The sequence below is a fragment of the Aulonocara stuartgranti genome, assembly GCF_965226115.1.
Source record: "Aulonocara stuartgranti genome assembly, chromosome: 11".
In the NCBI taxonomy this organism is placed as follows: Eukaryota; Metazoa; Chordata; class Actinopteri; order Cichliformes; family Cichlidae; genus Aulonocara; species Aulonocara stuartgranti.
In genome coordinates this window covers 36007063-36030623 of record NC_138947.1, presented here as the reverse complement: position 1 = coordinate 36030623, position 23561 = coordinate 36007063, and the positions used below count along the sequence as shown (strand labels likewise).

The following is a 23561-nucleotide window of genomic DNA, read 5'->3' as shown; positions in this document are numbered from 1 at the left end:
TCAGTTCATGGGCAGTTACTTGCACTCAAAAAAATGAACGGGATGAATTGTTCAGTTTAAAATAATTATTTATTTTCATTTTACTTAAAATATATGTCTTTGTTGAGTTAAAATATGTTTTTCTAATAAAGTCTACATAATTGTGTCTATTATTGTCTGTACAGAAGACTAATGTGTTACTTGAAGACATAACATTTAATTTAAGTTAATTAGGATTGATATACTTCATATATCCACAAGGTGGCAGTAATCCAACAACAGAGGTCATAAAAAACCAAAGAATAACAGGCTTGGGCCTGCTCATGCGCAAGACTTGAAATTTATCGAAAAAACGTTGTTTTGGCGGCAAGCTGCAGTTGGATTTTCATTTGTGAGAGGTAAGACCACGTCTTTCTTTGACTATGGTGTCTAGTATCTTCATATTGAGCATGGTTATATGTTGTGTTTGTCGTACAAGACATGTTACATATGTTGTCTATGCTTGTGCTGCGTTAGTTTTACTGGGTCTTAGACAAGTTAGAGATGTCAGATATTTCATCCTGTCCTCCAAACAAGGGAACCGAGAGACCATTGGAAAGTTGGTGTGTATAGGTATACATCTAGGGCGGTATTTTTGTGCCTATTCTGAGCGCACGTAAAAAAATTTTTTAAAAAAAATTCAAGCGCAAATGTTGCATTTTGAGAAAAAAATTCTTGAGTGAATAAAATTTTAATTTGAGCAAACCAAATTCATTGCTGCGTGCAAGAAATGTATTGTTTGCAATTATCCATCTACACATGAATTTGGACACGACGTGACCCCCTCTCACTCAGTTGTTGGTATTAGTGATGGGTCGTTCGCGAACGAAATGGCTCTTAGAGCCGACTCTTTGACGTGAACGACGAGAGCCGGCTCCTTATCGCGAGCCGTGACGGCTCGTGGGGGTTTTTTTGGGGGGGGGGGGGGGGTTTTCTCTGACCCTCTCTCTCGCACTTTTTTCCGCTTCACTCTGCACGCGAGCCTTGTGCTTTACGCTGGGCAGAGGGGGGAGGGGCGGTAGTTACACTCAGTAGCACAGGAACAGAGCCAGAAGGAGAGAGAGAGAAAGAGAGCCAGGGACAACAACTTCACATTAGAAAGGTATAGTAATCATCCACAACTATTTTCGGTTGCAGATGATAAAGGATTCAGAAAGTGTGGATTCATGCGGGCCCATATGACAGAGAATGTGCATGTTCTTTTTGTTTTCATATTATAATTTATATTTAATTGTGTTTTGCAGTGTTTTGTGTTGTTTTCACTTTAAATTTGTAAAAGGAAACAGCTGAAAATTTAAATAGTTAAAAGTTGAAATGTGAATAGTTGATTTTTGTATTATATGATTTATTTATTACATTTTATGTGGCGTGAATAAATAAAAGTATATTTACAGTGGTCCCTAGAGACAAAGCACATACAAACTTCAAATCACGTACGAACTCTGAAGCATGTACAAACTCCAAAACACGTAAAAACACGTACAAACTCCAAAACACGTACAAACTCCAAAACACGTAAAAACACGTACAAACTCCAAAACACGTACAAACTCCGAAGCACGTAAAAACTCAGAAGCACATAAAAACTCAAAACACTTACAAAAGACAACAGAAGTGCTCCAGGATGCTGGGCGCAGTGTTGAGCTTTTGTTATCTTGTGGCTACACAATCCAGCAAGTACCAACGACTGGATTTGGTGTGTGATAGTAACAGGTAGATGAACTTTTTTTTAAATTATTTGAATATATTTGAGTGCCTGTGTATAAATACACAAACAATACACACATGCTTTCAATTGTGTAATTTAAGTGATCTAGTAGCTCTGCTTTGGAAGTTCAGTTCATGCTAGAAATGTGTTTTGGAGTTTGTACGTGTTTTGTCTCTAGGGGCCACCGCATATATTTATATATAAACATATATAAATAAAACCACTTTTTTACGTTAGTAATTCCTTTTGTGCATAATTTTATATTATTGTGAATAATAAATTAATTAAAGCAACAAAACAACCTGAAGAGCCGGTTCGGAGCCGAAAGAGGCGGCTCTTTTTAGTGAGCCGAGCAAAAAGAGCCGGAAATCCCATCACTAGTTGGTATTTGCTCTTGCTCAGATCTCTGCTCTCCAAACTCGATTTAGCTACATTCTGGACCGTGTTTCTGGAAAGTAGTAGCTAGCAAGCTGATTGGAGACTGTAGCAGCCAATCAGAATTTTAGCATCCAAGTCTGTGATTGGTTGGTTTTGTGGCACATTTAAAACGGTGTACAGAGAGTTGAGCGGATCTGATCAAGAGCAAATGCAAACAACTGAGCGAGAGGGGCTGTCATTGTGTGTGTATATGGATAATAGCAAACACTGAAATACATTTCTTGCATGCAGAAATGAAATTTTTTCGCTGAAATTAAACTTTTCTAAGATCAAAATAATTTTCTCCACAAAATGCAACATTTGAGCTTGCATTTCTTTTTTTTACTGCGCTCAGAATAGATGCACAGATGAAGTATGTCCCTCATAGAGCAAACCTGGGAATAAGATGAGATATAATAGTACAAATGATAAAATTTAGTGTGCCTGTTTATCCCAGGTTATTGTAAACAATTGTATTAACTGCTAACATGTTAATATCCTTACTTTGCGGAATGTGTAAGACACATTTTTAATGTTTCTTTGCTTGTTAAAGTGATTAGCTAAAGGGGTTCTAGGATATTTTTCCACTTGCTTTATTGAGATTGCTTTATTGTAATTTGAGAATCACACAAATGTCTAATAGCATAACAATGATAGCATGAAGTTGTGACATTTAAAATCCAAAAATTGAGGGCCAGAAGCCACTGTGACACCATTGTTGTGCTCTATCAGTCATCTGTATTATATGAAAATGGTCTGTAAAGACAGCATGTTTCCTAGCAGAGTTATACATATCAACATGGTTATAAATTAAATTTTGTTAAATAAACACTACATTTTTTTTAAATGAAATTATTGACGAAAAATAACTGGACAGACAGAAGGTCAACAAACCTGATAATTTTTTCTATAGAAAGTTGGCACATGGCAGTGTCAATCTCTTGCTTTTCTTCTGAGTAAGATTTTATTTACTTGTAATTCAATCAATAATTTTTAAGTTTTTTCCTGGCCTTTACCTGCTCCCTCTTATACTGATGTGGTGTATGTGGTATGCCTGTGCTTGCATGTGGTATGTGAACTGTCATACTTTTTTCAAAAAAAACTGTTTTACGAGTTAAGTTTTGTTTACTTTACTTTTATGTCTTCTCCAGATCTGAATGTGGCAGTGTAAAGGTTGCAGTGCAAGGACCTCAACTAGGGGCCAATTACTTAAACATTATAGATTAAAACATCCAGATTATGGGCACTGGCGCCCATATCCTTGCCCATATATTAGTTGTCCATGCACATTTAAGTCATGGAATGCACTCAGGTCCCATTTTTGTAGGATTCATAACAGAGAGAAATCACAGCAAACATTGTCACTGGCCACATTCAGCTGCCATGTTTGTGGATTCTCTGAAGTTACCTCTGAAAAGGAGTATTTTAGTCACATAAATTTGCATCTGAAAGCAAATGAAACGGTCCCATGCGTGTTCAAGGGTTGTACATTTATGACAAACATCTATGGAACATTCAAATCACATAAAAATAGAAAACATCTTGGTTATTCTTACAGTGACTTTAAAGGTGGAATAGTAACAGTAAGAGACCGTTTTAACAGGCCAGCTCCTGAAGGGGAACATGAAGACAGTGAAGTATTTGACGAAGGCCAGGTGGAAGTGCAAGACTTGTCTCAGACTGGGATCTCTAAAAGTGATGAGAGGATGATAGAAGAGAAATTTGCAGTGATGTTGCTTAAGCTGGAAAATGTACTCCATGTTCCAAGCAGTGCAGTGGATGAGTTTTTGCAGGACTTGCACTTCCTGATGAGTTCTGCATCCCTGACTGCAATAAATGCCATAGTTACAGATTTTTGTACAAAGCAAAGTCATATTAATCTTAATGTGAAAGAAATTGAGGATTTGGCCTCTGCAGTCTGCATCTCTAACCCTCTGACAAAAACACTTGGACATATGGGTACACTTGGAACTGCTTTTAAGCGGAAACAGTACTTCAGCAAAAAGTTCCATGTCGTTGAACCAATTGAATATGTTTTGGATAAGGAGAGCAACCACACCTACCAATATATACCATTACTGCAGACCCTACAACAGCTCCTAACAAAGAATGGTATAGTAGATGACATAGTAGAAAACTACAATGCTCAATCCAAGGAAACTGAAAGTATGCAACAAGAATACAGATCATTTCAAGATGGAGAATTTTTCAAACAAAATCAGTTCCTGTCTGCTGATGAATTGAGAATTACCGTGATGCTTTACATTGATGATTTTGAAGTATGCAACCCTCTCGGTACTTCAAGAAAGAAGCACAAACTTTGCGCAGTGTACTGGATATTAAGCAACTTATCCCAAGACCAACACTCCTCTTTGTCATCCATCTACTTGGCAATACTGTGTAAAAGCAGCTACGTCAAGGAATATGGGTATGAAAAAGTGCTTGAACCTCTTTTGTGTGATTTGGCAGTCTTGGAGGAGCATGGGGTATTTGTCCCACAGATTGGAAAAAATATTAAAGGCACGGTACAGTGTGTAGCTGCAGACAATCTAGGTGCTCATGGGATTGCAGGTTTTGTGGAGAGCTTTTCAGGAGAGTATGTTTGTCGATTTTGCACAGGACGCTTCAGCGACTTTCAGACCAAACCGGTACTTTCTGGAGAGTTTACTCTTCGATCCAAAGACCTGCACAAAGAACATGTCAAACATGCAGTAGAGAGTGGAAAGCATTGTGTTGGAGTAAAAAGGCCATGTGTGCTGATGGAAAATCTTTCTCATTTTCATGTGACAACTGGATATCCACCTGACATACTCCACGATCTTTTGGAAGGTGTTGTTCCAGTGGAACTTGCACAGTGTCTGGGTATGTTCATATCCAAAAAATACATCACTTTGGACTCTTTAAATAAAGTGATTGTCAGTTTTCCCTATAAGGGAAAAGATAAAACAAACCGTCCACATATTGTTCCACGAACATTGTTAAGAAAAAATACAATAGGTGGCAATGCAGCGGAAAATTGGACTCTGTTAAGATTGCTGCCCTTCTTGATTGGAGATGTTATACCTGACGGTGATCCAGTGTGGGAAATCATTTTGGATTTAAAGGAGATAGTGGAACTTGCTGTTGCCCAGATCCATACAGAAGAATCAATTGGATATCTTCAGTTCAAAATTTCTGATCACAGACAGAAATATCAAGAAGCATTTCCCAACAAAAAACTTCTGCCAAAGCATCACTACTTGGAACATTACCCTCAGATGATCCGATGTTTTGGTCCTCTTGTTGGATTATGGACAATGCGATTTGAGGGAAAACACAGTTTTTTCAAGGAAGTGGCTCATCATACCAAGTGTTTCAAGAATGTTGCTCTAACACTGTCAAGGAAACATCAAATACTGATTGCCTATCACTTACACTCATTACATCCACAGAAATCTGGAGTTGAAGTGTCAAGTGCATCAAGAGTTCCACTTGAGGTTCTGAAAGATGACATTTCTCTGCCTATCAAAAAGATGTATCCTGACATGACAGAAGTAAACATGACTAAAAGTGCAGACTATAGAGGGATCAACTACAGAAATAGAATGATCGTTATCTGTGGTTTTACTGATGGGCTGCCTGAATTTGGAGAGATAATCAGATTATGTGTTGTTCAGGGTACACTGAATTTCATTGTCAGCAAGTTTTCGTCTTGGTTTAGGGAGCACTACCGGGCCTTTGAACTGCAACCATGTACAAGTGGCAAAATGTCCCTGATAACATATGATGAACTGGCAGAGAAGTACCCATTAAATGACTACTTCATTGGTCCCCTTCGAATGGTTACATTGAAAAGATATCCTTACATCAAAAGCACACAATGAATATGTGAGTAAACAGCTGTAATTAATACCTTACTCAATATGCACTTTAATCTCACTGGCATAAGCACCTAAAGTAGCATCTGGCTTTATTGTGATGTTCAGCCACTAACTCCTTGTGACTTGTTGAATCTAACAGTCTGTTAGGCCCATCAGTACATCTTCTAGACAAGAAAACCTTTAATCTGTGTTTATGTTGAGATTAGCCAGAATTTTTCTCACTTCTCTGTTAAGTACCGTTGTGAAACATGTTGACATCTCAATTTTAATACTTTCAATTTTGTACGTAGTTACTGGATTTATGTTCATGTATATATATTTTTTTCTTTTCTAGACTGAAGCACGGAATCGAATGATGGCTGAACCAGTAAAACTGCGGATCATCCTTGGTTCCAACAATACTGAAAAACTGACGATAGCATCGGGCATGCCAAAGTCTGTGGAGGATCTTTCAGATGAGATCAAACGTCAGTTTGATATTCAGGGGGACATTAGACTCCAGTACATGGACAGTGACTTTGATAATGAGTTTATCAACCTTAAACGAATGGATGATATTCAGGACAAGAGCACAGTGAAAGTCATCTGTCTGACTGATGCTTCAGACTTTGGTGAAGTTGGGATGAACCAAAGTGGGGAAGAAACGTCACTATCATCTTCTGACACACTATTACTTTCATCCTCTGACTCCGAAACTGCTCGATCTCAGTGGCCTGCAGAATTCCAAATACCAAAGTTTCCGTATGACGTGGAGATGCAACTTCAAAGTGCAAACCAGGCTTTCATATCAAATGGAATTCTTCTGAACCCAGGACACAAACTTAAGTCAGACATTTTAGAAGCTCTAGCTGAGAAAATCATGACGTTTAAGGCATATCCTTCAAACTTGGAAATAGAATCTGTTGCTGAAGCTTTAATCAAAGCACATCCATGCTTAAGAGAACAAGGATCTTTCAGTGGTTTCTACGGATGGAAGATTAGCCTCAAGTACAAGATGGCAAATTATAGGACAAAGCTTAGAAACTTGGGGTGCCCAGAAGTGAGCATTAATTCCCTCAAGCACAAACCAACCGATCGATGTCACCCAGCATATGCTGTCAAAAAACCTAGAAAGGCAGAGGTAAATTTTTGTCCTCCTTATCCGGCTGGAGAGACCCAGGACAGCCTTGAAAGGGAGAGATTGGCATTGCTAACTGAGGTCAAGAAGAAGCATAATGAGATAGTTATCAAAGAGAAGATGGCCAGGACCTTTGCATACAGGAGGCAGGAACTTGTCAAAAACAATCCCATGATCGCCGACTTCAAGATCAGATGGCCAGGACTATTTAGTGTGGCTGAGGTATGAATCTTTATAAATAACAATAAAAGCTGTAATGGCTCCAGTAGTATGTATATGTGTACGTATAGTATATATAAATATAGGTACAGTACAGTATGTTGTGTTTGTTGACATGTTTTTAGGTAGAAGCAGAATTTGTAAGGATTACTACTGCTCCACTGGTTCCGAGGTTTCTTGCACAACTTGACCAATACACTGACCAACTAATAAAAGTCTTCAAGAATAAAGGAGGCGCTGCAGGGAGGAAAATCAGGCAAATTTTGGCCCCAGCCACACAGGTGCGTTTTTCTGTTCGCAGCAAAATGTTATGGCATTATAAGATCACTTTCAAATTTAAACAGCTAGTGTATAGTACCTGTAAGTTCCATTTTGGTATGCAAAAAAAGATGCCGTATTAGTTTGTCTTTCCCTCTGTTGCTTAATATGGATATGTATAATATGGTGGAAACCCTGCCCACATGTTAAATATTCATGTGATCATTAATTGGTCTTGTGTACATGTCTGTGTCAGCAGTGGATATGTCATTCATTTTGCATATACTGTCAGTTTGTGTCATTCTAAAGTATTTCTGTTTTCTCTTTCTGTACCTCTGTCACTCTCTCCAGAATGAAACTATTGAAAAGAGGAGGGAGTGTGTCCTCAGGGCACTACCTCTTTACCTAAATGAAGACCCAAGCATCCTCTTTAAAGAATACCTGGTTGGTAATTTTAGCGTAGTCTTTATCTGTATTAAACCAAATCTTGAATAACTAATGTTGTCACATTGTTATAATTTGCATGGAATCTGTTTAAATGCTTTGGGGAAATGTTAGGAGTTTTCCTGTAATGCAACTCAGGTCAGAATAAATGACACTCAGACAGGTTTGCAGGTTTAACGTGCACATGGGTGAGAGTTCAAACGGAGACTCACACTCCGCAGCAGTCACCACCCTTTATTTATACTCAAGCATGTTTGCGTCACAGTCACATGAATGGAAGAGATAACATATAACAGTAGAGACTTCATCACATGCAGGAAGAGATAACATACAATGGCATAGACTTCGTGCTGAGCTTGCACAGTGTAACTTCTCTAGTAAAAAGAGCAAACACATCTAGAGAACCTCAAATGAAATGTACTTCTATACATAAACATAATAAAATCTTTCAACAGGAATCTTTATGTATACACACATTTCAGGAAGAGTTATGCAATGTAATGCAATCCAATACTAAAAAGTTAGTAATACATAATACTTAGAGGATGCATATATATATAATGGTGATTCTATTTAGTATTTATTTATTTAACATTTTTTGTTAAAACTGTAGTCGAAAATAATGGCGCACCAGGGTGCAGAATCATTAGTCTTCCTGATATTGTGTTTATTTCATTAAAGGGTGACTTTGGCTTTTTTTTTTTTAAGGATGCATTTTTCTGTGTTTTTGTGTCTAATTCCCAATGCGATGGGTTTTTGTTTTACTCTCTGTTTTAAAGGATTCTGATGCTACAGCTGTTCAAAAGGAGCTGGAACAAATTACCCTTGGTATCTTCACCATCAGTGTTGAAGGAGGTGATGCCAGCACTCCTCCAGCTGATGTGGGTATAACCATCGAGGGTGTTGAAGTTCTGCATGACCTGGGAGACATGGCCTCTGCGTGTGCGGTCTTAATGGGTGTGATATATGCACTCAATCTCAGTTATCCTCGGGAACTGAAAGCTTTCTTTGAGGTACTTCAGAAGGTCTTCCTTCATCTGGATGCCAGCAGACTCTCAACAAAGGTACAGATGCTCAAGAATAAACTGTATGAATAATCCAACCCTTCTTTTATTTGGATGAATGTTCTGTCAGATGGACAGAAGTTTTTGGGAGGCGAATAAAATGGAAATTTGGTTTAAAAAATGTTGTTGTTTTTTTTGGTGGGGGGGGAACCAAAATTTGAGAGAGATTTAAAACATTTGTTTGTAAACAATTGCAATTACAGAGATTTTACTCTTTTTGGGGGCGGGGGGGTTTAGGGCCTACTAAAAGATTATTCAAAGTATTTAGATTTAAATGGTTTCATTGAGAGACGATACAGGATGAATGTGCATTTTGCCGCATTTTAAAAAAGAACAATTCTTTCCATGTTAAAATGTTTGCCACTTGAGTTTTTTCCCTATACAGTGGTAAAATAAATGCTGTCAGTGGCAAGTGTTAAATGAGTTCTGTTAAGCTGCTGCAAAAAACTGAAAACTGGCAAGCTGTTTTATTGTCAGATCATAATGTTTGCATATTTTATTCAAGTTTTATTTGGGATGGTGATATCATTTTGGGAATATTAGTAGACTATTTGTTTTTATTATTATTATTATTACTTTTTTTTTTATCTAACCTGGTGACTGGAACCTGTTTATTCTGTTCTTCACAAATTTGTCATGGGATGCCGTCCAGGATTGTGGCTGTTAAGGTGAACAGTTCATTTTGATTTGTTAAAGGTTTTGTGGTCAACCTATTATGTGATCTTAAATGTTTTTTCTTCTGTTTCTGGCAGAGACATTTAATTTAAAATCGTTATTTTTATGGTGCATCTGTGTGCATACTATTAGTTACTAACCTTAATGGGTTAATAATGTGTGGTGTAGCTGTTTTGTTAAAGAAATGTTTAATGAATGTCTTGGCAATAAAGGAAATTAAAGAAAATAAGTGGCTTGTATTAAATTCATTTGTGTGGAACCTGTTGACAAAATAGATTTGTGTAAAACTAATTAGTAAAGCACAATTTCGCTGAAAATATAATATTTTAATTAATCTAACTTAAATTTAACATTTAAATACCACAAACAAGAAATGTGTTCACAAAACGAATCTAATCTATCTAACCTGTAAATACATAATTTATGTCCATACAACATAACTTGTTTTAGGTGGTCTTAAATATTGCTTGTTAATTAATCCTAAATAGATTTATAAAATTGGCTCACTTCAAAAGGATTGTTTTACTTTAATGCAAGTTTATTAAATTAGATGACCTAAAGACTTTTGCTTTAAACTAACACAATTCAATTTCGTGGAACCTGTTGACAAAATAATTTTAATTAAAGTCAATGTTTCATTTTTTTGAGTGTGGCGCCTTGGTTTTTCCACACACTTCTTGCGACCCTGTTGACTGTTTTGAATGAAACGCTTGATTGTTCGATAATCACGCTTCAGAAGCTTTGCAATTTTGAGACTGCTGCATCCCTCTGCAAGATATCTCACTATTTTTGACTTTTCTGAGCCTCTCAAGTCCTTCTTTTGACCCATTTTGCCAAAGGAAAGGATGTTGCCTAATAATTATGCACACCTGATATAGGGTATTGATGTCATTAGACCACACCCCTTCTCATTACAGAGATGCACATCACCTAATATGCTTAATCGGTAGTAGGCTTTCGAGCCTATACAGCTTGGAGTAAGACAACATGCATGAAGAGGATGATGTGGACAAAATACTCATTTGCCTAATAATTCTGCACTCCCTGTATATTAAATATCTCTGCCCAGAAACTCCTGAGTGTGGGGCAAGACCAGAAAAGGTGACCAAGGGTTCCATCCATTGCTTTGCATCTGTCACACAAAGACGAAATACACGGAAAAATGCTGCATAGCTTTGTTTTAGAAAAATGCAAACGATGAAGGACCTTGAATACAGTGATTACTTCTAACACTGGGACACTGCTTTCTTCTTTTATACCATAAGAGATAGACAGCACATGACAGCTTGTCCATAATTTATCAGACATACCAAGCAGGCAGGTAAAAGCATCATCATTTTTGTTTTGTTAAATTACTAATTTAATACTGATGTGAATGAACTGATTGCAACTGCTTCTGGAGGAAATCAATCTGATTTCTGACTATACAGACCACCAGCTGGCTCCTACAATTAAGGCAGGGTGAAGCACAATGCCTGTTCCTTAGTTAGGGTAGGGGCTGTTCTGAGAGTGTGGACACTGACTGTTCAATATATTTAATAAAAGGCCATGGCAGGCCCATATATCAGCGCTTATCTCCTCTAACCCTTAGAGTGTGTGTAATATGTGCCAGAATATTTCTGTGCATACCAAGAACTCCAAAGCATCATACCAATTGTGCACTTATTCAAGAAGACTGAACAATGAATAGACCTATTTAAAACAGCAGTGTGACCAGGGTCAGTGTTAGTATAATCATATTCCTATCAGTAGTCTGGAATCATTTCAGTGAAACATGATGGCCATTAAGACTGTAGGGCTGGATCTTCAAGACAAGACTGACCCTAATCAGCTTGCTAATTTTGAGATCTAAAACATCACGATTTCCAACTCAGATTGAAGTTCCCTGTCTAATTATCACTCTCGCACAGCACAATTAAGTGACTTGGGTCAATGAATATACAAATGTTACATATGATTCATTTACCAACCCAGAAATGTCTAATGGAATCATATTCTACAGTGTTCAGTAATGGCTCTCATTTAAACCCAATGGTTTATATGTGGCTGTGGGCAGGTCAAACAGCTCTTTGATAGTGGGTAATACGCAATGTACTAATGCTTCATAGATGATTAAATTATGCACTGCGGTGCTTTGAGATATGTGTTAGCATAGCTAACATTCATGCTAACATGATAACAAACAACAATTCTAATATGTTGAATTTCGGAAGGAATAACAATAAACATTTTAGACAACTTAAAATTCATCCTCCAGAATATCCACATGTTCCAGATGAGGTGTTAAAATATTTTATTCTGGGCTGACCAACTGAAATCTTCCAGTATTTTGCAGACATCCCAGTGTATTCTGTTCATCTGGACATTGTGTTTTCAGTAGAGAAAATGTTTCATCCTTCCCTCCTTACCCAGATGACTGAGAATGCATCAAACTGTTTTGCTGACACATTCACCGTTCCCAGATGATGAACGGGAATTCATGGGTCAGAATGGGGGATTTTTCTTAGACATTGATGACGTAAAACCCCATTTGGCTGGTGATGCTAACATCTTCACTCCTCCAGAAATGTAGCTTTTTTACTCCCTCTACACAAACTTTTTTTTTAGGTCCTCCCATTGTGCAGATAAATGATTGTAATTGATGACTGTAGAGTAATGCAATGAATTGCTAGAGATATTATGTTTACAGTAACATACTGCTTTGCAACACATTATACCCAACACATTATTCTGATTAACATTAAATAAATAAACATTAGTAACCATATTGTCTCAAAAGGGAAATAAAAAATATCAACATCATCATTGTATGGCTGCTCACATTACAGTAACTATTAACATTTACCAGGATCCTGGCAACAGGATTAATGTTAGAGGTGGAGGGATAGGATAGGTTTAGTCTTTTTTATTTATTTTCTACCAATTTAGCGCACCAAAATATAAACCATATAGCAGAAGAACTATAATGTTAAAATGCACGTGTAAGACCTGACATTTAAAATTAGGCATTTTCCAAAATATTCTGATTTAACATATTGCTAAGTTTCAATAAGGAGGTTTGACTATGTACATGTAAACCCTCTGAGTCAAAAATTCAGGCTCCAGACTGCTCAAAACACTATGTGTCAGACAGTTTTCTGCCCCTGGCTCTGTATGATGTCAGACATAGTTCAAGGGGCACAGTCAGAAGAAAGTTACCTTTAAGGTAGGAGACAATGAACTGAGGGGCTGGACCAAGGCACACTATAAGAGCAATAACAATGACATTAAAAAGTGAATAATGTAAACCTCCTTTAGTGTTAAAGAACACAAATACTGATAATACCTGATAATTGGCAGAAGAAGTCCACTTTAACTGACTAAATTTAGTTCTTTCGAATATACACTCAACAAAAATATAAACGCAACACCTTTGTTACTGCTCCCATTCCCCATGGGATGGACGTAGAGACCTAAAATTCATTCCAGATACACAATATAACCATCCCTCCCAAACAGTGGTCACAAATCAGTCCAAATGTGTGGTAGTGGGCACATCTGCCATATTGAGATAATCCATCCCACCTCACAGGTGTGCCACATCAGGATGCTGATCTGACATCATGAGTAGTGCACAGGTGTACCTCAGACTGCCCTGGAATGTGCAGTTTTTTGCGCTATTGGGGGTCTGGGGACCCAGAACCGGTCAGTATCTGGTGTGACCACCATTTGCCTCATGCAGTGCAACACATCGTCGCATGGAGTCTATCAGATTGTCAATTGTGGCCTGTGGAATGTTGGTCCACTCCACTTCAATGGCTGTGCGAGGTTGTTGGATATTCGTGGGAACTGGTACACGCTGTCGTATACGCCGGTCAAGCACATCCCGAACATGCTCAATGGGTGACATGTCCGGTGAGTATGCTGGCCATGCAAGAACTGGGACATTCTCAGCTGCCATCTGCCCTGAACAATGTGAACCATGATTCATCCGTGAAGCGCACACCTCTCCAACGTGCCAGACGCCATCGGATGTGAGCATTTGCCCACACAAGTCTGTTACGGCGACGAGCTGGAGTCAGGTCAAGACCCCGATGAGGACGACGGGCATGCAGTTGAGCGTCCCTGAGACGGTTTCTGACAGTTTGTGCAGAAATTGTTTGGTTGTGCAAACCAATTGTTCCAGCAGCTGTCTGGGTGGCTGGTCTCAGACGATCTTGGAGGTGAACCTGCTGGATGTGGAGGTCCTGGGCTGGTGTGGTTACACGAGGTCTGCGGTTGTGAGGCCGGTTGGATGTGCTGCCATATTCTCTGAAACGCCTGTGGAGACGGCTTATGGTTGAGAAATGAACATTCAATGCACGGGCGACAGATCTGGTTGACATTCCTGCTGTCAGCATGCCAGTTGCACGCTCCCTCATTGCTTGTGGCATCTGTGGCATTTTGCTGTGAGACAAAACTGCACATTCCAGGGTGGCCTTTTGTTGTGGGCAGTCTGGGGTACACCTGTGCACTACTCATGATGTCAGATCAGCATCCTGATGTGGCACACCTGTGAGGTGGGATGGATTATCTCAATATGGCAGATGTGCCCACTACCACACATTTGGACTGATTTGTGACCACTGTTTGGGAGGGATGGTTATAGTGTGTATCTGGAATGAATTTTAGGTCTCTACGTCCATCCCATGGGGAATGGGAGCAGTAACAAAGGTGTTGCGTTTATATTTTTGTTGAGTGTATTTTAGGTATTTAACTTCATTTAATCAAGGAGAGCACAATGTTACATGATAAAACAATGCAACCATTATTTTGTACAAAGGTTATGCAAAGGAGATGCATGTGTCATGGTCCGCCAGTCCTCGCTGGTCGACCTGCCATGTCTGCGTTGTTTTTTGGTGTTGGAATGAAACCATCTGTTAATACTGCTTTCTGAACCCTTGCCTGTTTTAGCATTAAATGGTGCCAAGCTCACAGAAATCACCCATCACACTCAGGCCATTCAACTTTTCTTATCAGGTAACCATGTTGTGAAATTAGTTTCTTTCTGTTTGACACAAACAACACACACAGTCCCCAGATAGACTGGTCAAAGGGATGTATTGCTGGATGGAGCCTGTGGTGCCATGAGAACTGTCTGCTCCCTGGTGCTTCGCTTCCCACTATTCACCTGAACTTTTTCAGGGGACCATTATGTTCACTAAGCTGGATCTAAGGAATGCTTACCATTTGGTCAAGATAAGGGTGGGAGACGAATGGGAGCCTTCAATACTCACCTCTGACATTTCAAGTACTTGTATTGTAGAAGTATTGAAGAATATCATTAACCACAGAACATGAGAATCATATCCGCTAAGTCCTGCAGCGCCTGTTGTAGAACCAGCTGTTCGTCAAAGGAGAGGAATGTGAGTTTAAAGTTCAGTCTGTCTCTTTTTTGGGGTATATTGTGGAGCAAGGTCAGCTTTGGGCTGATCTGGCCAAGATTACGGCCGTTGTGGAATGGCTTCGCCAATTTCTACAGACATTATATTTGAGACTTAAGTCTAATTGTTCTGCCTTTGACATACTTGGCCTCTCCCAGCGGCGCAACAAGCCTTTGACCAACTCAAACAGAGATTCGCCTCCGCACCTATTTTGGTTCAGCCTGACCTCTCTCAACCATTTGTTGGAGGTGAACTTACAGACCCAGTTCATGGAATGTGAAGTCAGATGCGCTTTCCCGGCAATTCTCCTCTCCAGTTGAGGCCTCTGAGAAGGATGACGCTATCCTACCCTCTGTCTGCATCACTGGATCCCTCACGTAGGAAATTGAGTCACTGATTAGGGATGCAAAGCGGGAGGAACCAGACCCTGGGACTGATCCACTGAATTGGCTACATGTACCCTCTTCAGTTCGCAGCAAGGTAATTCAGTGGGCCCATTCAGCTAAGTTTTCATGCAGTCCTGGTAAGAACCACACAGTGTCATTTATGCAACGCTTGTTTTGGTGGCCGTCATTGGCACAGACGTCCAGGACTTTGTCTCTACTTGTTCCACCTGTGTGCAGTACAAGGTGTCCAACTCCGCTCCTGCTGGATTCCTATTCTAAGGTTGCCCTGGTCTCACATTGTACTGGACTTCATCACTGGATTGCCTCTGTCCTCAGGTAATACTTGTAGATCAATTCTCTAAAGCTGCACACCTCATTGCACTGCCCAAGTTACCCACAGCCTTAGAGACGGCAAAGCTGTTAACCAATCATGTTTTTCGCCTGCACGGCATTCCCCAAGATATTATGTCTGATTGGGGTCCTCACTTTACTTCTCGGGTTTAGAGGGAGTTTTGTTCCGAACTGGGTGCCCAAATGACACTTTCCTAGGGGTTTCATCCCCAAACCAAGAGTCAGGCAGAGAGGGCCAACCAGGAGTTGGAGGCCACGTGGCTTCGTCTAACCAGTCTCACCGAAGTTCACCACTTGCATGGGTAGACTATTCCCACAACTTGATGACCTACTCTGCCACTGGCCTGTCACCATCTGAAGCATTGTTGGGGTATCACCCTCCACTCCTGTCCGTCACAGAAGGGGAGCACGAAGTTCCCTTGGTCCAGCATCACCTTCGTCGCTGCCAACACCTGTGGAGGTCTACCCAGGCAGCTTTCCTCAGGATCAGTGAGCAAAACAAAAAACTGGCTGACTGTCACAGGACTGTTCCTCCTCCATATACACAAGGTCAGAAAGTGTGGTTGTCTACTAAAAATGTCCCTTTACGTAGCGAGTCCAAAAAGCTTGCTCCTCACTTTATTGGACCTTTTGACATTACGACTATGATTAATCCTGTGACTGCTCGGTTGACCTTAATACGAAATATGAAGATCCATAACATCTTTCATGTCTCTCAACTGAAGCGTGTCCGGTTCAGTTCGTTGGATCGTTGAGGAATGCAGTCAGTTCTCCAGGTCGTTAGGTGAAAGTGTTTCTGTCGGCCAGTTGTTTTGGAGTGTACTTACTGCAGCATCCTTTGTTTATAGGAGGACTGCAGAAATGTGTGGAGGAAGCTGGACACTGTACGCAGACACAGAAGGGAGCAGAATATTCACCAGGGAAGTCATGGCATGGGCGCTGGGAATGGGCACACGATGAGAGCATGCACTGTGGATTATTTGCGCCATTGTTGTTGTTTCACTGTAAATAAACACACGGTGTTCAACTCAGGAAGTCCTGTGTTTGGGTCCTGCTTTTGCCAACGTGACAAATAGCGTGTTATCCAGCCGCAGCAAAGAGGGCTGGTTTACATCAGTGTCCACAGATTTGTTTTTGTTTCAGCCATTGTTTCACTTGGGAATTAAAAACTAGGATCTATTAACATTTTTATTGCAGATGGTGAACTGTTCAAAATCTGAGGACCTTTGAATGAGAATGAGGACTGACCAAATAATGTTTTGTATTTTGGTAGTTTGCAGTCCTCGTGTGCTGCTGGCTTTTAGAATCGTTTTGCTCACACAGTGCTTTCATAGAAGGCAATTCAGATACAGTTTTATTTAGTTGTAACTTGTAAATTTTATCTTTATAACCTCAAAGATTGAGCTTTTTTATAAACATACTGCCTGATTAGTTCTGATTAGACCTTTCAGAATAGCATTTACAAATTACATGTACAATTCAGGGTTTATTTCTACTTGTATTTAACATTTAGTGTTCTCACTAGAAAAAACAACAACAACAAAGAAATACATCTTTAAACAATGTGGAGAATCTAATAACTTTAAGTGTCCTCTAGTGTATTCTGCATAATCCATCAAACTCTACACTTTTAAACATTTATCTTACCATTTCATCTGTCAGGTTTACTGATAGCTATGAACAATAAAAGTCATTTGTTTGCCTGATCTGTCAGTTTGTTTAAACCCCTCTATTTTTTCTGAGTGTACAGTCCAGAATTTGAAATACATGAACTGTACGGCAAAAAAAAAAAAATCAAAAAAAAAATCCATGTATATCAATATACAGAAACACACACACACACACACACACACACTAGTATCCTACAGCTATGCCAGATTAAGCCCTAAAATAGCTTAAATGCAGCACTTTGTAGAGTTCCAAAGCCCCATGGCTACAAATGATATCTGGCTTTTAATATGAGATTAAAGTAAAAGGAAGTTTTGCAGATACCATGAAGAGAACAAAGTGGCTGCTGGTTTTCTTGCAAGCTTTTTGATGTGAATACTTGGAGATACAGACATGCTGCCATGTGGATTTGTATAACAGGATCAAAGGGAAGAATGAAAATCAAAAGGCAGTGTGTTTTGAGGTTCAGCATTTGACAGTAACCTCTTCAGAGAAGAAAAGGAGGAAGAATTCAAAATCAGTTTCTCTCTGGTGAGAAAGTGACTCTGCTTCATCCCCTCTCTTTATTGTCACCTCTCTAGCTGACACAGGGAAACTTAAAGATTGCTCATGTGCGTTTACTAAAGCCTCCTCCCTCGTCTGATCTCAGACCATTCCATCAGCACCGCCTGAGAAAGGTAGAGGGGGAAAAACACCTCTGGGCAGTGAAATTGCCTTGTCACCCAAAAAGGAGTCATTATTGAGATAAATCACCCCATTCTATTCCATAACTAAACTCTGCCCCAGCTTACCTCGCAATGGCACCTGCCATCCAAGCTGAACCGTCACATGTACTCTGCAGAATCTAGGAGGCAGGATTTTATACTGCCTCTGGTTTGTTTGCTTTGACAATGTAATCTCCAGAAAAAAAGTCACTGAACCCATAATTCTCAAAGCTAATACACTGCGTTTAAGACTGAGTGCAAAATATGTTGCAGGAAACACTGTAAATGCTGTTATACTTGACACAGAGAAGACACTGACAAATACCGGTAACTATGTGCAAATGCAGAAATGTCCCTTGTGTCAGATTTATGAAACATATAAATGCACAATCCTGATTTCAGCACTCACATTCTTAAAGTCATGCCATGACTGCAAATGCTTTATTTGCATGCAAATGAAGAAAACACCTTCATCAATCTGACAACACATGCACAGCATCTTAAAAAAAAAAAACAAAAAAAAAAAAAAAAACAACCCTGCAGAGTGATAAACGACAACCAAACACAGAAAGTGCTGCAAGTTCAGACAACATAGCTAAACAGCAAAATGCAAATACAAAAGTACAACCAAATATAGGCTGTCTAAAAGTGGTGTAAAAGACCAAATAATATATTTATAAAACACTTTTCAGGAAAATTAAACGATTATGAAAACACAGACGGGTAATGAACTCAAATTGAATGTTCTTCAGGAGCGGAACAGTTCAATTCAATTTAGTTTCATTTATCTGGCATCAAATCACAACAACAGCTGCCTCAAGGATAGGGATGGGTACTGGTATCCGGTGCCATGATGGCACCGGTTCTGACATAAACGGTAGTAACCAGACCGAAAAGCAGCGCACATTTCGGTGCTTTATTTCCTGAGATTGTTAGGTGTGGCTGTGTGCAGGCAGGAATAGGACCCAAGGTGCAGACTCCGGAGACAGAACTTAAACCAAAACAGCTTTAATGCTGAACGCAAACATAACATAACTGGAAAAACTCAAAAAAATAAACTAACACCAGCAGCTTGACAAAACACACAGCAAAGTAAACGGTAGATCGCGACACAGAGAAACACAGGGCTTAAATACACAGAGGGAGCAATCAGGGAATGGGTAACAGGAGGGAAACACAGCTGGGGCAAATCAGGCCTAACGAGACAAGAGGAAGCAAACCCAGACACATTAACATCAGACATGGACTTTCAAAGTAAAACAGGAAACATAACACAGACTCACAGGCAGGCACTATAACAAAGGGAACAGAGATGTGGGACCAGGGCAGACAAACACTGACTGAACACAGGGAATTAGGAACTAAGGATACACAGAGACGCGAACTAGACAAGGGGATACAGGTGATAGGGGAGACAGAGCAACTAGAGAAGACAGAGACATAAACCATAAGACAGAACTCAAAGAAGCCAAAGACTAGAAAGTATAAATAATATAATAAACTCAAAAACCCTGGGTCAACGACCCAGGCATCCTAACAGTACCCCCCCCTTAAGGGCTGGCTTCCAGACAGCCCAAACCAAAACACCAAAAAAAAAAACCCCAAAAAACCCCCAAAACAAACAAAAACAACCCAACCAGGGCGGGCGGCGGGGGAAACAGGATGGAGGGCTCGAAACAAAACCAAACAAGGAGCCAGAAACAAAAAAACCCCGCGAACAATGGAGCCCAGAAAGCAACATAACAAAACACAGGAACAAAGTCCAAAACAACAGCACTAAGGCCCAGGCATAGTCCAAAAGCAAACAAACAAAAGAGCCCATGAAAGGCGCAGAGGCCCAGGCAACAGTCTCGAAAAAGTTCAGGGAGCCGGCCCGGAGGCTGACGGCACAACAGTCCAAACCCAGGCAGGTCAGGGGGGCGGCCCGGAGGCTGATGGTCCAAGAGCCCAGAAAACAGATCAGGAGGCCGGCCGGGCGGAAGGCACCGGCGGCGACGGAGCAGGTCAGGAGGCCGACCGGGCGGGAGGCACCGGCGGCGGCGGAGCAGGTCAGGAGGCCGGCCGGGCGGGAGGCACCGGCGGCGACGTAGTTCAGGGGGCCGTCCATGACGGCAATGACGTCAAGTCATCGGCCGGACAGGACGTGCAGGACGTGCAGGACGAGCATGCCGGACAAGATGTGCAGGACGTGCAGGCCGGACAAGACGTGCAGGCCGGACAGGACGTGCAGGAACAGACAGCATGGAGACCTCAGGAGCAGACGAAGCTGAACACTCGGAGGCCGGACCAGGCGGAGCCGCAGACTCGGTGGCCGGACCAGGCGGAGCCGCAGATGCAGGACCAGGCGGAGCTGCAGACTCGGAGGCCGGACCAGGCGGTGGAGCCGGTGGTGGCTGAACGGCCTCGCCAGAACCATGAGCAGACACTGGGACGTGCTGGCTGGGTCCTCCCGGACCCCCAGCTGACGAGGCAAGAGGCTGAACGGGCCCCTCGGACCCTCCAGCAGAGACAGGAGGCTGAACTGGCCCCTCGGATCCTCCAGCAGGAAGAGACGGCTGAAGCGATTCCTCGGACCCTCCAGCGGAGACAGGTGGCTGAAGCGGTTCCTCGGACCCACCAGCGGAGACAGGTGGCTGAACGGGCCCCTCGGACCCTCCAGCGGAGGCGTGAGGCTGAACGGGCTCCCCGGGCCCTCCAGCTGACGTGGCGTGAGGCTGAACGGGCTCCCCGGGCCCTCCAGCTGACGTGGCGTGAGGCTGAACGGGCTCCCCGGGCCCTCCAGCTGACGTGGCGTGAGGCTGAACGGGCTCCTCGGGCCCTCCAGCTGACGTGGCGTGAGGCTGAACGGATGACCGAAGAGAGGAGCGACGGTGGCGTCGCTTCCTTTTAGACGAGGGAACAGGAACCGGTGGAGAAACGGAGACCTCCTCCTCATCCTCCGACCACACAGCCGCCAGAAAAAAGGCAGGCGAACGGACAGGCGAACAAGGTCCCGGCTGGCATGAGGAAGGGGAGGAAGCCTGCAGTGGCGATGAGGCAGAGTGTGCGTTGCCCTGCGGCAGCGGTGGGGAAAATGAAGTGAGGGAGAGAGCAAGCTCACTAGCCCTGACTTGCTCTCTCCAGGCAGTTATGGTTTTCCCCAACTCAGTGTCCTTAGCAAACTGGCTAAGCCGGGGATTATGCCGAATGATGGCCTCCACCGCGCTCAGCCCCACTGCCATGGTCCTTAAATCCGGGGACTGGGCGATGCGGTCGAGCAGGCTCACCAGCCGCTCCATCTCGCCGTTGAACTCTGAGAAAAAGGAGTCTGCAGGGTCCATGTTCTGGTCGCGATCTTCTGTTAGGTGTGGCTGTGTGCAGGCAGGAATAGGACCCAAGGTGCAGACTCCGGAGACAGAACTTAAACCAAAACAGCTTTAATGCTGAACGCAAACATAACATAACTGGAAAAACTCAAAAAAATAAACTAACACCAGCAGCTTGACAAAACACACAGCAAAGTAAACAGTAGATCGCAACACAGACACAGAGAAACACAGGGCTTAAATACACAGAGGGAGCAATCAGGGAATGGGTAACAGGAGGGAAACACAGCTGGGGCAAATCAGGCCTAATGAGACAAGAGGAAGCAAAACCAGACACATTAACATCAGACATGGACTTTCAAAGTAAAACAGGAAACATAACACAGACTCACAGGCAGGCACTATAACAAAGGGAACAGAGATGTGGGACCAGGGCAGACAAACACTGACTGAACACGGGGAATTAGGAACTAAGGATACACAGAGACGCGAACTAGACAAGGGGATACAGGTGATAGGGGAGACAGAGCAACTAAAGAAGACAGAGACATAAACCATAAGACAGAACTCAAAGAAGCCAAAGACTAGAAAGTATAAATAATATAATAAACTCAAAAACCCTGGGTCAACGACCCAGGCATCCTAACAGAGATGTCATACACTTTGGATTCTAGCCAATCATTTTACGTTTCCCAGGATAGTAGGCGGGCCCAGGTACGTACGTTTTTTAGAGCAGAGCTACAGATTAAAAATGCCCAAGGCGAAGCGGTCAAAAGTCTGGCTGTACTTCACAGCAAAAGATGCAAACTCAGCAGCCTGCAACAAGTGCTTTAAGGTGATACTGTGATACTGTGCAAAGGAGGTAACTCCTCGAATCTGATGAAACACCTGGCGAGTGTTAAAAGCCGAGAAATGCACCGTATTTGATAGCTTGCTGCGAGACCTCACACCGAGCACATCTACTGCGGGTGTGGTGCCTGTTATCAGACCCGGAGTTAGCAAAATCCCCCAAAACACGAAGAGAAGAGTCCTTGCCCCTAGCCCTGCCAGTGTAGCAGAAATGATGACGGATGATGATGCAGCAGCAGCCGTTCTTCTCTGCGTGAGTAGCTTAATGTTGTCCGTGTGTAATTAACGTTGAGTAGGCGAACCGCGTTATTACATTAATGCACGTAAGGTGAACTAGCAAACACCGTCGTAGTTACATGCGGCTGTCTTCTTGTTTGATGGCAGATACTCCCTTCACCCTGGCCAAAAAGGCTAAAATGACCAAAGAAAAAGTGGAAAACAGCTAAACATGAAAGGTTTTTGGACAAAGTTTGTGTTTTTTCAATTGTTTAAGCACGGCTTCCAGCCAAGAGTGATACCATATATGCCCTATAGCTGCAGAAAAGGCTAACATTGTTATCTTTTTACACAAAAACAGCTGAACACGAGAGGTTTTTGGACAAAGTGTGTGTTCTCCATTCTTTAAGCACCGGTTCCAGCACCGGTTAAGCATCGGCACCGTTTCAAAAGTACCGGTTTGGTACTGGTATCGGATAAAACCTAAACGATACCCATCCCTACTCAAGGAGCTATATTGTAAGGTAAAGATGCTAATAGAGAGAAACCCAAACCCAAACAATCAAGCAACCCTTGCTGGTTCCACAGAAGACGGGCCATAAAGTTTAAGGCTTTGCCTCCCAGGCTTGGATTACACAAGGAGGATGTAGAAGAAAATGCGGTAATTTGCAAAATATGCCATAAAACTATTGACGCAAAAGGTAGCAGTAGCTCAATTTGTAGTTTTTTTTTTTGTCTTGTGAATTCTTGTGTGATGTCTTTTTAGTCATTATATTTCATTGTTTGTTAAAGGTCTAGTGTTGACCACAGAAAGTCACGAACGGTCACATTGTCATTTGTGAAAAAACTGTGCAATTGATGGTTAAAAAAATTGTTAAAAGAAAGCATTTCAATTCATTC

General features: G+C 41.6%; 2 protein-coding genes across 12 annotated transcripts in view; one reads left to right on the top strand and one right to left on the bottom strand.

Moving 5' to 3' along the window:
* The window catches only part of tsnare1 (T-SNARE Domain Containing 1), a 292734-nt gene that overhangs the window by 232476 nt on the left and 36697 nt on the right, over positions 1 to 23561 (bottom strand). The window lies entirely within an intron of this gene.
* LOC309717152 (sterile alpha motif domain-containing protein 3-like) lies at positions 986 to 10169 on the top strand. Its single transcript, XM_082551477.1, has 5 exons — positions 986 to 1120; positions 6338 to 7342; positions 7465 to 7620; positions 7949 to 8041; positions 8821 to 10169. Exons 2-5 carry the CDS (start codon positions 6356 to 6358, stop codon positions 9136 to 9138), a joined length of 1554 nt encoding a protein of 517 aa, XP_082407603.1. The 5' UTR covers positions 986 to 1120; positions 6338 to 6355; the 3' UTR covers positions 9139 to 10169.